General features: G+C 49.3%; 1 protein-coding gene across 3 annotated transcripts in view; it reads left to right on the top strand.

Moving 5' to 3' along the window:
- The window catches only part of BCAS4 (breast carcinoma amplified sequence 4), an 84,589-nt gene that overhangs the window by 24,549 nt on the left and 44,648 nt on the right, over positions 1-15,392 (top strand). For 2 of the 3 annotated variants that reach the window (XM_008014138.3, XM_008014130.3), the window contains exons 2-3: positions 619-690; positions 12,600-12,701. In XM_008014138.3, the coding sequence (XP_008012329.1) occupies positions 619-690; positions 12,600-12,701 (174 nt within the window). The remainder of the gene's footprint in view (positions 1-618; positions 691-12,599; positions 12,702-15,392) is intronic. The other variant, XM_073005832.1, reaches the window with a different exon arrangement.

The following is a 15,392-nucleotide window of genomic DNA, read 5'->3' as shown; positions in this document are numbered from 1 at the left end:
TGTGACTATGGGCACATACCACCATGCCTGGCTAATTTTTGTATTTTTAGTAGAGATGGGGTTTCACCATGTTGGTCAGGCTGGTCTCAAACTCCTGACCTCAGGTGATCCGCCCGCCTGAGACATTTTTTTGGTATGGGGTATGGTTTGTATCTGGCACTGTCTGCAGCTTGCTTTTCCTCTCCGGGGTATCACCGGGGCCACTGTGTTTATTAGAGCAGGCTGTGAGGCTGCAGACTCCATCTGGATTAGGATTCTTGCCCCGCGCTGTTTGTTAACCTTGTGATCTTGAGTAGGCCGCCCCACCTCTCTGAGCCTCATCTGTACAATGTGGAGGGTAAGAGTAGCTTATTTCCTGTATTTGTTGATCTTGTCTCTTTTGAAAGCTGTGTAGAATGGAGAGGCCGTGGTGGCTTTAACCAGTCCTCTGTGATGGGTGCCAGGACTGCTGCCCGTTTATTGCTCTTTCAAAGGAGGCAGTGGAAGGGGGTCGAGCAGGAACTGGGCACATAATCCTAAGACTTAGTTTGCTTAAAAAAAAAAATTAAAAAAAAAAGGAAGAGTGTTTGTCTCCCTGGAAACCACTTGCTAATCTCCCGGATGTCGTCTCTTTTTCAGGCGAAGGAGGTGGAGGAGACCATCGAGGGCATGCTCCTCAGGCTGGAAGAGTTTTGCAGCCTGGCTGACCTGGTGAGTGGCTGCCTGGGAGGCGTGGATTTAGGCCCAGGCCAGACTTCGGGCCCTTGCTGGAGTTTTCTGGGGAAGCCATTTTGGTGGTGAGTTAGCAACCAGAAGGAATGGGGCAGCAGCCAGCGCTGAGAGGAAAACCACGTGCAAACACTTCTCTCTCTCTCTCTCTCAATCTCTCTCTCTCTCTCTCTCTCTCTCTCTACCCCAAGTGCTTCCTGAGGCGGCCATCTTGATCTCGTCCTTCCCCCGAGATGGTTTTTATTCCGCAGAGGAGCCAGGAGTGGACCACAAGGTGGCACTCTCGGGCACCGATGCAGGGAGCCGTTCAGCGGGGACACTAGACTATATTTAACTTTCCTCAGCTCTGCACCGTCCCCTGTGCAAACATGGAGACAGCCAGGAAATGGCTTCAGGCCTGTGAGGCCTAGGAGGAGCCTCTTGCCTGGGCCACAGCCCGCAGTGGAGTTGGGCATTGAGTTCCCTCCTGAATCTTTCTGTTCTCTCTGCTTTTACCTCCTCCTCTGCCTGGTTGGCCCAAATCTCCTAGCCTGATTGAGGCGGAAGATGGAAGACAATGGCCCAGAAGACAAGGCCTTCCAAGCCAGAGTCTCTAGAAAAATTGCCTCTAGAGGCTGGGTGCAGTGGCTCACACCTGTAATCCCAGCACTTTGGGAGGCCAAGGCAGGCAGATCACCTGAGCTCAGGAGTTCAAGATCAGCCTGACCAACATGGTGAAGCCCTGGCTCTACCAAAAATACAAAAATTAGCTGGTGTGGTTGCAGGCACCTGTAATCTCAGCTACTCAGGAGGCTGAGGCAGGATAATCGTTTGAACCCAAAAGACGGAGGTTGCAGTGAGCTGAGATTGCACCACTGCACTCCAGCCTGGGTGATAGATCAAGATTGTGTCTCAAAAAAAAAAAAAAAAAGAAAAAGAGAAAAGAAAAGAAAAATTGTTTCTAGATCCCAGTGTTCCCAGGATTGCTGCCAGCCAGGTGAGGAGCCCCCAGGAGCACTGATAGAATTTTCTAGAAGCTCCCAAGCTTGTTAGAGGCAAACCAGTAACCTGGACTTGAGGTGTCTGCCTGGAGGCCCAAAGTGCTCCATGTTGTGACCAAGCCCTGTGTCTCCCCAGAATGGAGGAAGCCTGCCCACCTGGGCCCAGTGGTATGCGTTTATGTCCCTGAGAAGCACCATGTCCGGACCCTGAGAATGTTTGTGAGAACCCAAGGGAGTAACAGTAACAGCAGCCCCAGGTGTTCATTGAACACCTTCCTTTGTGCCTGGCACAAAGCCACCCTAGACAGCAGGCACTGAGTCATCCCTATATATTCAGCAGACCTCAGCCCAACTTCTAGGGTCACAGCGGAAATCCCAAGAGGAACTATGTGGTTTCTTCTCTTGAGTCAAGTTTTATGTTCAGATGTGGGTCCAGGTGGGAGCCAAGTAACAAGACAGGCTTTTAATAGCCTGGATTGTCCTTTCTTTGCCACCATGCATTGGGCTCTTTCTCTCTCTCTCTCTCTCTCTCTCTCTCTCTCTGTCTGTCTGTCTGTCTTTCCCTCCCTCCCTCCCTCCCTCATTTCCTTTCTTCCTTCCTTTCGAGACAGAGTCTCCCTCTGTCCCCCAGGCTGGAGTGCAATGATGCGATCTCAGCTCACTGCAACCTCTGCCTCCCGGGTTCAAGTGATTCTCCTGCCTCAGCCTCCCGAGTAGCTGGGATTACAAACATGTGCCACCATGCCCGGCTAATTTTTGTATTTTTTAGTAGAGAGATGGGGTTTTACCATGTGAACCAGGCTGGTCTCGAACTCCTGGCCTCAAGCAGTCCTCCCGCCTCAGCCTCCCAAAGTGCTGGGATTGATTATAGGCGTGAGCCACCACGCCTGGCTGTATTGGGCACTTTCCCAGGAATGGGCTCCGTGATAAGCTTGAGTAGGCAGAGACAGTTCAGTCCATCTCCATCCCCACCAAGCCCCAGTGTATGTGGGAAGGCTGATTTGGGTACCAGTTGGTGCCATCCCATGCTACAGTGCTGTCGTGAAGGTAAGGTCAAGGTGTGAAGGGATTCCAGAGCCAGGGTGTTAAGTCCTGCCTAGGAAATTGGGAAGGCTTTGTAGAACAGGTGGTAATGAATCTGGGACTGGAAGGAGAAACAAAGAATTCAACAGATTGGGAAGGAGGGCATTCAGGCGGAGGGACCAGCCTGTGCAAAGATGGGGAGGCCAGGGATGTGGTGTGGCTCGGCACTGGGTGGAGGATCGTGGCTGCGGGCAGGGAAGGCAGGTTGGGAGGATGGTGTGGATGGATGCTCCAGGGATACCTTTGTTCTCAAATCCCATCCCGTCATCCATGTGGGCATTCTGTGCAAGGAGACCCAGCATCAGCCTAAAGAGGGCTGGGGGCAGGAGTCCGTGTGGACAGGTGGAGAGAGACCCATGTGGCCCAGCCCTGAAAAACCATCGCAGCTTCCTGTGGTGGGAAGTGTGTGTCTGTGTTGCCAGGAGACTCAAGATTGCAGGCAGCATCGGGCAGGTCCTCCTCACTCGAAGCCTGGAGATGCTTCATGGAAAGATTTAATCCTGCGGCCACATGCAGATGACCCACAGGTCCAATCCTGCCTGCAGATAATTTGATGTTTCTGGCGGGGGAAAAAAAGGCATTAGCTTGTGACATTTTTAGAATTTCATGTGAAAAATCTGGAGTTCTGGCTTCTTTCAGAAAAGCAAAGATCTGGCCCTCCTGGGGTACTCATTCCTACCTAGCAAGCGTTGGCCACCATGTCACGTGGCAAGCAAACGACCGCCTGCTGTGGGCAGCGAATGTGCTTTCCAGCTTGCTGCAGTGCTGGCTGCTCCTGGGGAGCCTTCCTGACTCCACAGCCGCCACGTGCTTGTGTATTTTTGATAGATGATGTTTCTGTGTTCTTTTGACCCTACTGAAAGTGGGAAAATAAAGCCACACCAAGAAGATCCCGTGTTCCAAGAAATGGAAGAGAATATGCATCCTTTTGGAAGCAGTCTCTTCCCATGTGTCTGTGTTGACAGGATGTGCCCAGCCAGTTCTGCAAATATGTGATGCTTTTGGGACCCCTGGGGGTGTTTGAGCTTACAGCCCCTGCATGGGCACTCTGTGCCAATGCCATTTATATTCTAGAAATCCTCTTGGCCCCTAGAGGTTCACGCTTGGCTTACCTGGTATGTTTGCTGTGTGCTGTGGGACCACCTGACTGCAGAGAGAGGTGTCCAGTGATCAGCCCTAGCTTGGGGCCTCTTTTTCTCTTTAAGAGCTGCTTTGAAATCCAAGCTAGGGATGAGTAGGGTCCTCTAGGGGCGAGTAGGGTCCTCTAGGGGCAGGTGATGTCACACCATGGACCACTGTCCCCCAGGTCCCTGCCTCGGTCTTCAGAAACACTGTTTGATCAATTTACACGTCCGAGAGAAGGCAGGCCTTGGGCTGCACGGTTTAGAGAGAAGCCACTTCCTTTCTGATAAAATTGGGCTGTTAGAAATCAAAGTCCAGCTTCCTGTCTGCTCTATTAGTTCTTCCACTAGCCTGTCCTGATCACTCCCTGTCACTGAAATTCACCCCTTTGTTCTGGGACCTCTTTTGACATTTGATATAATGCCAATTGTTGGCACTTCACGTTCTGATTCCTCCCACTGTGGGGCCATGGACACGTCACATTACCTCTCTGAACCTTTATTTTTTCCTTCATAAAATGAAGATAATGGTTCTGATTGTCTATTGCTGTGTCAAACTACCCAAAAATTTCGTGATGTAGAACAACCACCCATTTATTCTGTGGGTTGGAGCAGGGCACAGAGGACTCAGCTCGTTTGAGTCGAAGCTGGCTCCTTCATCGCTTGTCTGATACCTGGGCTGGGCTGACTGGGGCTGGTTGGTGTAACTTGCCTCGTGCACGCTCTCCATGTGGCTGGCGTGGGCTTCCTCGTAGCATGGCTGTTTGACCTCCTCAGAGCAAGCAGTCCAGTGGGCAGGAGGGAAGCTGCCACATGTCTTGAGGCCTGAGTGTGAAAATTGACACAGTGTCACTTCTGTTGTAGTTTATTGGTCAAAGCAGTTATACAGCCCAGCCAGAATCAAGGGAGAGAACCTGGGTTCTACCCCTTCATGGAAGGAATTAAGGAGTTTGTGGCCATCCTTAATCCACTACAAATAGTTTCCATCTCCAAAGAGTTACTGTAAGGGATAGATGAGGCAGAGATGTGTGCTTTACACCCACTAGAATGGCTAGATCTTAAAAACCACCAAAATACCAAGTGTTGGCAAGGATGTAGAGCAACGAAGCTCTGATACATTGCTGGTAGAAATGCAAAAAAAACCACAGACACTTTGGAAAACAGCCTGGCAGTTTCTTACAGGTTTTTTTGTTTTGTTTTGTTTTGTTTTTTTTGGAGACACAGTCTCACTCTGTTACCCAGGCTGTAGTGCAGTGGCGCTATCTCAGCTCATTGCAACCTCCACCTCCTGGGTTCAAGTGATTCTTGTGCCTGAGTAGCTGGGATTACAGGTGCCCACCACCACGCCTGGCTAATTTTTGTATTTTTAGTAGAGATGGGGTTTCACCATGTTGGCCAGGGTGATCTCGAACTCCTGACCTCAAATGATCCGCCTGCCTCAGCCTCCCAAAGTGCTGGGATTACAGGCGTGAGCCACTGCACCCAGCCTCTTACAAAGATGAACATGTGCTTAACCTACATCCCAGCAATTCTAGCCCTTGTCATTACCAATAAGGAATGAAAACAAGTGCCCAAACCACACAAAGATTCACACACAAATGTTCATAGAAGCCTTATTCACCGGGCGTGGTAGCTCATGCCTGTAATCCCAGCACTTTGGGAGGCTGAGGCAGGTGGATCTCCTGAGGTCAGGAGTTCAAGACTAGCCTGGCCAACATGGCGAAACCCTGTCTCTACTAAAAATATAAAAATTAATCGGGTGCAGTGGCATGCACCTGTAGTCCCAGCTACTCGGGAAGCTGAGGCAGGAGAATCACTTGAACCCAGGAGGCGGAAGTTGCAATGAGCTGAGATCATGCCACTGCACTCCAGCCTAGGTGACAGAGTGAGACTCCATCCCCAAAAAAAAAAAAGAAGCCTTATTCATGATACTCCAAACTATAAACAACCCAAATGTCCATCTACAGTAGAATGAGTAAAGCAACTGTTGTTTATGCATATATTGGAATACTACACAGCAATGAAAAAGAATTGACTGCTATACACAGCAACAGAGATGATCTCACACGTGATATGGAGCAAAAGAAGTCATGGCCAGGCATGATGGCTCACACCTGTAATTATAGCTCTCTGGGAGGACAAACTGGAAGGGCTGCTTGAGCTCAGGAGTTTGAGACCAGCCTGGGCAACACAGGGAAACCCCATCTTTATTTTTAAATAATAATAATAAATTTAAAAAGAAAAGCTTAACACAAGAATACATTCTGTGTGATTCCACTAGTCTGAAGTTCAGCAATAGGCAGAACTAATCTATGGGTGGTCTAAGTCCGGTAGTGGTTGGTCTGGGGAGGGTAGTCATGGCCTGCAGGAGGCCTTACGGGGTGATGAAATATTCTATATTTTAGTCTGGGTGGTGGTTACACAGATGTAAACATATGTGTGGATTCCTCAAGCTGTTCCACTTATAAGCTGTGCCCTTTCCTTTGTGTCGCTTACACCCAGTTAAAGATAATTGCTGAGCACAGTACCTGCTATTTATTAAATGACTAATAAATGGTAGCTACTAATGCCATCATCGTTATTACGAAAGCACCAGAGGGGCATGACGCTGATAAAGTTATCCACAGTAAGGCTGGATTTGTAAAGCCTTTCAACTCAGTGCCCTGTGGGGTTTGGGTAGCTTGTCCGGTCCCTCTGAAACTCCAGTGGCCTTGAGCCCACCTTCTGCCAAGGAGCAGACTCTTACTTCGCTCACATAAATGGAGAACATTTCCTGTTGGCCTTGGCCCAGCAGTTGCATTTGGCGTGGGTGCGCGTTCTTGGGTCGAGTGTGTTTGGCTCTCCTTCCTAGGGGCCCTGAACCATTCTGGACAGATGACTTTGCTCTGTGATGACCTCAGCACCTGCTGCCCAGACTTCTGGGCTCTGGAGACCAGCTCTGGAGAGGTGGGAGGAGAGTTGGGGGAAGGGTCTGGGACCCCCAGGCTAGCACACCTGGTTGGGTGTTTGTCCTGGCAGAGGCTCTAGAGCATGGAGGCTTCTTCACTGAAATCTCTTTGCTCTTCTCAGAGCGTACCCCAAGGCGTGCAAATGTAAACACCTGTAATGTGATGAGAAGTGAGTTGGAGGTAAAAAATGTGCCACTTTTCTTTTGACTCTTCCATAAGAAGAAAGTGCTCCTCTGGGTAGCCATGGATTCCATGTTGGGGAGACTGTAGGGAGTGAAGGAGACTGGGGTTAACAAAAGTGGCAGCTGTCACGCAGCTGCAGCTGATTGTTGCCATGTGGAACATGGGCTCGGTGTGGCCAGGTCTTGGCTCAGTGTGGCCAGGTCTTCTGATTTTTCACAAGAAGCCAGAGATCTGGGTTTCTAAGGGAAATATCCTGACTTTGATATCTTGGCATCTGGTTTGGTTTTACTTTTTTTAGGCATGGTTGGGCTGACACTGCCTTGGCCCGATGGAACGACATCTGTAGACCTCTGGTATTAGGAAGGGTGGCCTCAGGCCCATGTGGATTGGAATCCTCCCTCTCCCACTTTCTGGCTTTGTGACCTTGGGCCAGCTCATTTAGTTTCTCTGAGTCTCAGTTTTATCTCCCATAAAATAAGGTTGAAGAGGAAATATTTCTTGCCTCCTGGGGCCTGTTCCCAGCACACAGTCAGAGGTCGTGGAGTGTGCTGTGTTGGTATCATGCCCCTCTAGACTGGACCTACGTTAACCCTACAGTTCTGTTTTTTCCTTTAATAAATGTTTGATTTTTTAAATAGAGATGGTGCCTCACTGTGTTGCCCAGACTGGTCTTGAACTCCTGGCCTCAAGGGATCCTCTCACCTCAGCCTCCTAAAGAATTGGGATTACAGGTGTGAGCCCCTGCACTTGGCCCTAAAGTTTCTTTTATGGTTCCCAGCCCAGGGTGGAACCAAGAGTAAGGTTTGGGGTCTTTCAGCCCCTGGGATTGCCCTCCCTGGCCCCTCATTCTGAGTAACTACCTCTGGGTAAACCTCTGGGCAGGTATAAACAGTTCCCTGTTGCCTTCGGTTTCAGCCATTGGAGAAGCTACAGCAGAGAAGGGATTTCTCTAAAAATAAAATAAGAGGCCGGGCACCGTGACTCACGCCTGTAATTCCAGCACTTTGGGAAGCCAAGGTGGGTGGATCACTTGAGGTCAGGAGTTCAAGACCAGTCTGGCCAACATGGTGAAACCCCGTCTCGACTAAAAATACAAAAATTAGCCAGGCGTGGTGGCGGGTGCCTGTAATCCCAGCTACTCGGGAGGCTGAGGCAGGAGAATCATTTGAATCTGGGTGCAGAGGTTGCAGTGAGCAGAGATGGCACCACTGCACTCCAGCCTGGGAGAGTGAGACTCGTCTCAAAAAAAAAAAAAAAGAAAGAAAAAAAAAGAAACAAAAAAATAAGGAAAAAAAACCTGTTCCCAGTTCTTTGGGATTTAGGGGGCGAGGGTGGTCCCTGAATCTCCTGTCTGCCACTTTGTCTCCTGTAGGTTGCCAATCCCAGCCCATACCCCCAAGCTCATTCTCACCCCTCCCCCAGTTTGTTTCTTTAGAAATTAACAGAAAGATAGATTCAGGTTTGCTCCCCCGTGTTCTGACCTTGCCCTGGAATTAATTATCTGCTCTTTGCTACATCAGGGTGATTTTCTCCAAGTTTAGCCTTGTTGAGGAATGAGCTTCTCTCTAGAAATCCGGCCTTGGGGAAGAAAGGGAGGAGACTGAGGACTTTTCCCTGTCACTGGTAACAAATGCTGGAGCCAGGCAGAGCGTGGAGCTGGGGTGAGACAATGGGGAGGGGTGATGACTGTGGAAACCCCAGCACTCAGGCCCATCTGGAGGGAGCAGCCTCGGCCTTTGCTGCCTGGAGAGACTCAGGCCCATCATTGCCAACGCTGCTGACTTAAGAGAAGCTGTAGATTCAGAGCTAATTACTTGATTTTTTAAAACTACATTTATGTATTTTTTATTTTTGAATAGTTTATATTTACAGAAAAGTTGCAAAGATTGTTCAGTGAGTTGCCATATTAACCCTAAATTTTTAAAAATACATTTTAAATTTTTTAATGGAGATGGTGCCTCGCTATGTTGTCCAGGCTGGTCTTGCGTTCCTGGCCCCCACTGTTAACATCTCACGTCACCATGGTACATTTGTCAGTACTAAGGGGCCAGGCACAATGGCTGACGCCTGCAAACCCAGCACTTTGGATTGAGGCAGGAGGATAGCTTGGGGCCAGGTGTTCAAGACCAGCCTGGACAACACAGTGAAACCCTGTCTCTACAAAAGATAAAAAATTAGCTGGGCATGGTGGTGGACAGCTGTAGTCCCAGCTATTCAAGAGACTGAGGCTGGAGAATTGTTTGAGCCCAGGAGGTCGAGGCTGCAACAAGCCATGATTGCGCCACTGCACTCCAGCCTGAGTGACAAAGCAAGACCCTATAAAACAAACAAACAAACAAAAAGAAACACCCTCCCCCCCCAAAAAAAAAACAAAGAAACCAGCATTGGTATATTGCTATGCACTGAACTCCACAGTTTGTTTTGATGTCACCAGTTTCCCATGAGTGTCCTCTTTCTATTCCAGGATCCAGTCTAAGGTGCCACATGGCACGAGATTGTCACATCTCCTTAGTCTTTTCTGGCCTGTGACAGTTTCAGTCTTACCTCGCTTTTCATCACTTGTACAGTTTCGAGGCATGCTGGTCAGGTGTTTCACAGGTCTCTCGATTTTTGTGACGTTTTTCATGTGGTTAGATTGGAGATAGGAATTTGTGGAACGATCACCACAGAGGAGGAGGAGTCTTATCACATCCCATCAGAGGGTACCGGATGCCCACGTGGCATCATGGATGTGCACCTGCGTAAGGTGGTGCCCGCGGCTTTCTCCAGTGGAATTTACCATTTCCCACAATAGGCTTGTGCACATTTACTTTGTACTTTGAGCTATGATCTAATGCGATGTTAATTTTTTGTTGCTCAGTTTGTCCCAGCTTTGGCCATTTCATTCTGCAGGTTGGCTTCTGTGTCTCTTGGGTAAGCCCCATCTCATCTTTTATTTTGTGGAATACTTTCTTGCTTTCTGGGCTACAAGATGCTCCAGGCTCAGCTCAGCCCTAGAATCAGCTATTTCTCATGGGAGTCCCACTTGAATTTTTGTTTGTTTTAGAGATAGGGTCTTGCATTGTCGCCCAGGCTGGAGTGCAGTGGTGCCACCTTGGCTCACTGCAACCTCCATTTCCCGGGTTCAAGCGATTCTCCTGCCTCAGCCTCCCAAGTAGCTGGGACTACAGGCACGCACCATCACACCCAGCTAACTTTTGTATTTTTAGTAGAGACAGGGTTTCTCCATTTTGGCTATGGCTAGTCTTGAACTCCTCACCTCAGGTGATCTGCCCGTCTTGGCCTCCCAGACTGCTGGGATTACAGGTGTAAGCCACTGGGTCCAGCCTGCAAAATCTTTTTTTTTTTTTTTCTAAAATATGAGATGAGGAAACTGAGGCCCAGGGGAGGATAGGGGACCAGCCTCATGTCATAGTGGAGAACAGTGGGCCAGGGGCTTAGGCCGGGCAACCTGATACCACATGCCACCCTCTCAGGGCTGATCTTTGACCTTGTGGGATCAGGGCATGAAAAACAAGTATCCCTGAGGATACTAGACACCTAGAGCTAGGTGCCCAGAGAGATGGCGGTGCTGTGACCAGAGGAGGGCTAGGCGTGGGGAGAGGCGTGGAGGAGTTTGGTTTTAGACATACAGAGCAATGGGGCGAAGGTCGCAGGAAACCCAGGGCAAGGGGGAAATGTCGTCTGAACAGTGGTGGGAGCAGATTCTCATGATAACCACGAGAAGTCTGATGTACTTAGGCAGAAAGAGGAGGAAAAACAGTTACAGTTTTCAAAAAAATATTTTTTAAATAAAAATTTGGGGCCAGGAGTGGTGACTTACCCCTATAATCCCTGCTCTTTGGGAGACCGAGGCAAGTGGATCACTTGAGGTCAGAAGTTCAAGACCAACCTGGCCAACGTGGTGAAACCCCATCTCTACTAAAATACAAAAACTACCCGGGCATGGTGGTGCGCACCTGTGGTCCCAGCTACTCAGGAGGCTGAGGCAGGAGAATCTCTTGAACCTGGGAGGCAGAGGTTACAGTGAGCTGGCACCACTTCACTCCAGCCTGGGCAACAGAGCCAGACTCAGTCTCATAAAACAAACAAACAAACTAAAGCCACTAGGCCTAGCCCAAAATCTAGGGAAGGAGATTACCTGAGCGTGAGGATACCAGGAGGGTGAGACCCCGGGGAGCACGTCAGAAGCCACCTCCACACTCCATGCCAGCACTGTGCTAAACAGCTCATCCTCAGCATCCCAGCGAAAGGACCATCATCATCGCACCACTGTCCCAGTGAGCAAAGGAGGGCTCAGAGAGGTGCAGTGAGTTGCCCAAGGTCACAGAGCTCATGGTGGGTAGAGCTAAATTTAAACACTAGCCTGAATCCTTAGTCCAGCTCCTGCTGTGCTCACTGGTGTTTCTGTAACAGTGGTCCCCAGATTCCTATTCCAATGTTGCCTCAGAGTGTTGGCTGAAAATGCAGATTCTCAAACTAGGAGAGGCTGGGAATCAGAATCAGTGTTTGAAAGGCTTCCCCAAGGAGATTCAGTTGCTCCCCAGAATTTTTTTTTTTTTCTTTTTTGAGATGGAGTTTCGCTCCGTCACCCAGGCTGGAGTGCAATGGCTCGATCTTGGCTCACTGCAACCTCTGCCTCCAGGGTTCAAGCAATTCTCCTGCCTCAACCTCCCAAGTAGCTGAGATTAGAGGTGTGTGCTCTATGCCTGGCTAATTTTTGTATTTTTAGTAGAGACAGGGTTTTACCATGTTGGCCAGGCTGGTCTTGAACTCCTGACCTCAGGTGATCCACCTACCTCAGCCTCCCAAAGTTTTGGGATTACAGGCGTGAGCCACCACGGCCAGCCGCTCCCCAGAATTTGAGAGCCATGAATATATGGCCTTTTTTTGCACAGCGAGGATGTGATAACATGAAAATGGAATCTCTCATTCTCTCACACACACACAGAAGAGTTAGGCTTGGTCCTTGGGTTCTGAAGGAAAAAGGAACCATCGGCGTCTGATTTTAGTGATCAAGGGAAAGATATGTGGCTTCATACAGTTCACTTTTGGAACCCTTGCAAGCAGAAGAAAATGATAACTCAAGGAGATGGTGCAAGGAAGTGCTTAGGACAAACCTGCGTGTCGGAAGCGTCTGATACATTGTGGTGTTCATTAACATTATTAATGAATGTTAATCGTAATGATCAACTTGTTAATATTCCAGTGCAATGAAAACTGGACTGACTTTGACTTTGGTTTAGAGAAGAGATTCTGATTCTTTCCATTTGCTCCAGTTCAGTGGTTTAGAAAACGAAGATATTTAGTTTGGGACTGGTGTTGCTGGGTGGTTGGCGGGGAAGTGATTAATTTGTGGTTCAGTAAATAATACCTGGGTAGGTCTGGGTCCGCAGAGGCGATGAGGTTGGTCCTCCCCTGGGGCTCTGGGTTGTTCTTGGGCCTGTCTGGCGCAGGATGCCACCTGGCACCTCAGCCATCGGTGGGATCTGCGTAGACCCTGGCCAACCTCTGAGGCAGGCAGGAGGACACAGTGCTGGGGCAGAAGGCCCGATGAGCTGTTTTGTTCCTTGCAGATCAGGAGTGATACATCACAGATCCTGGAGGAAAACATCCCAGTCCTTAAGGCCAAACTGACAGAAATGCGTGGCATCTACGCCAAAGTGGACCGGCTAGAGGTACGTCTAGGCAAACAAAGGTTCTGAGGCTGTGAACCTGATCTGGCTTTTCCCTTTTCCTGGAAGACGCCGATCTGGCCTTGAACATGCAGGCATTATGCCCAATGCAGGGGGTTGGTGGTGGCAGTTGGGGGGTCTGCACTCAAGTGATATTTTGAAAAAAACCACAAGTAAGAATTTGTTTCCAGGCCAGGTGCAGTGGCTCATGCCTGTAATCCCAACATTTTGGGAAGCCAATGTGGAAGGATCGCTTGAGCCCACGAGTTTGAGACCAGCAACATGGTGAAACCCCATCTCTACCAAAAATACAGAACTAGTCAGGTGTGGTGGGTGCATGCCTCTAGTCCCAGCTACTTGGGAGGCTGAGGTAGGAGGATGGCTTGAGCCCAGGAGGTCGTGGCTACCGTGAGCCTTGATTGTGCCACTGTACTCCAGGCTGGGCGATAGAGCAAGATCCTGTCTCAAAAAGAAAAAAAAGAATTTGTTTCCAACATTTAAAATCAGGGTACTTTATATAAAAATCTGCATTTTAAGCTTTTGAAAATTCAAAAACTTTGATAACCCTGGGCCCACATTTCCTTAAATACTTTAATCTGTTTATGTTTCAAGGCATAAATATATAATGTATACACGTCTAAGTATGTAATTTAGTGAATTTTTACATATATCGACATCATGTGATGATGACCCAAATTGAGAGCGAGAACATTTCTAGGCCCTGGGTTGCATTCTTGCAGTGTTCTTGCAAGAATGGATGGAGGCTGGGCGTTGTGGCTCACGCCTGTAATCCTAGCACTTTGGGAGGCTGAGGCGGGTGAATCAATGGAGGCCAAGAGTTCGAAACCACCCTGGCCAACCTGGTGAAACCCTGTCTCTACTAAAAGTATGAAAATCAACCGCGTGTGGTGGCACACACTGAGGAGGCTGAGGCACAAGAATCACTTGAACCTGGGAGGCAGAGGTTGCAGTGAGCCAAGATCGCACCACTGCACTCCAGCCTGGGCAACAGAGCAAGACTGTCTGGAAAAAAAAAAAAAAAAATGGATGGAGCTGGTGGCTGCTGCTCCTCAGAAGGGCATGGGCTCTCCAGTTTTCCACAGTCCTCACCATGCCCTCTTGCCTTACCACTGACGTAGCTCACCCATCTTTTACTCGCCTGGCTAAGATGCATGGCATCTCATTTCCTCCTTGCTGCACTGCAGAGTCAGTCCTCTCACTGCCCCCATCTCCTGGAAGAGGAGCATAAGCTTTGCAAGGTCAGCCACTTCTCTGGGGTCACACTACTAGTTACATCAAGCCAGGACTCCAGCTCATATGTGCCGGTGCAGACGCTCTTCATCCACCTGGGGCCCTAGGCTTGGGACCCTGGCTCCGTGCACAGCAGAGAACTGGGAGGCTGAGAGGACCTTGCGGCTGTGTCATAGTCACCTGGCCAGAGGGAATGTGAGCCCCTCCCAAGCTGCAGAGGGAGGGAGCAGGCGTGGCTGTCAGCACCGAGTTAGCAGAGAATTAACATTCTTGTCAGCAGAGAATGAAGCAGGAATATAATTAAAACTTTGCCCTTGGAATAGCTGATTCATTTGAATTTTATTCCACACGTTTGAAAGAGGAAAGAAAATGTGAAGACTTGCAGCTTGGTTCTCGCCTGGCCTGGGCCAGCCCAGCTATCAGGACCGTTCCTTTCTGAGCATTCAGTCCATTGACGTTGACTGAGGGCCGGCCAGGAGAGACCCTCAGCAGGGTATTACCACATCAGCCTCCTATCGCTACTGGGAGAAATGACCATGAACTTAGTGGCTTAAAACAACACACAGGAGCCTCTCTGAGCCCACCCTGGCTCAGGAGGCTGCCCAATTTTAAAAAAAGAAGAAGAAAAGAAAACAACACCTTTTTTTTTTTTTTTTTTTTTTTTTTTTTTGAGACAGAGTCTCGCTCTGTAGCCCCAGCTGGAGTGCAGTGGCATGGTCTTGGCTCTCTGCAACCTCTGCCTCCTGGGTTCGAGTGATTCTCCTGCCTCAGCCTCCCAAGTAACTGGGATTACAGGCGCCTGCCACCACGTCCAGCTAATTTTTGTTGTTTTAGTAGAGACAAGGTTTTGCCATGTTGGCCAGGCTGCTCTTAAACTCCCAACCTCAAAGGATCTGCCCGCCTCAGCCTCCGCCTCCCAAAGTGCTGGGATGACAGGCATGAGCCACTGCACTTGTCCACAACACACATTTATTATCTTATAGTTCTGGAAGTCAGAAGCCCAAAATATGCCTTATGGGGCTAAAGTCAAGGTGGTGGCAGGTTGGCCCCTTCAGGAGGCTCTGGGGAGAATCTTTGCCTTTCCTTGCCTTTTTTCCTGCCCTTTCCAGATTCTAGCACTGCCTGCGTTCCTTAGCTCGTGGCCCCTGCCTCCCGCTTCAAAGCCCATGGAGTGACATCTTCCTGTCTCTCTGTTGCTGGCCCTCCTGCCTCCCTCTTGTAAGGACCCTTGAGATTACGTTGGGCCTACCTGGATGATCCACAGTGATCCTTATTCCTATTCCAAGATCCTTAACTTAATCACACCTGCAGGATCCCTTTTGCCAAGGAAGGTGACATATTCACAGGTTCTGGGACTAGGACATGGACATCTTTGGGAGCCATTGTTCTGCTGCTCACACTTGGCCAGGATTTGCTTTCATTAGGCAAGTGCTGTGAAGGGAA

The sequence above is a fragment of the Chlorocebus sabaeus genome, chromosome 2, assembly GCF_047675955.1.
Source record: "Chlorocebus sabaeus isolate Y175 chromosome 2, mChlSab1.0.hap1, whole genome shotgun sequence".
In the NCBI taxonomy this organism is placed as follows: Eukaryota; Metazoa; Chordata; class Mammalia; order Primates; family Cercopithecidae; genus Chlorocebus; species Chlorocebus sabaeus.
Note: the sequence above shows the minus strand (reverse complement) of the source record. Positions and strands in the feature narration are given on the sequence as shown.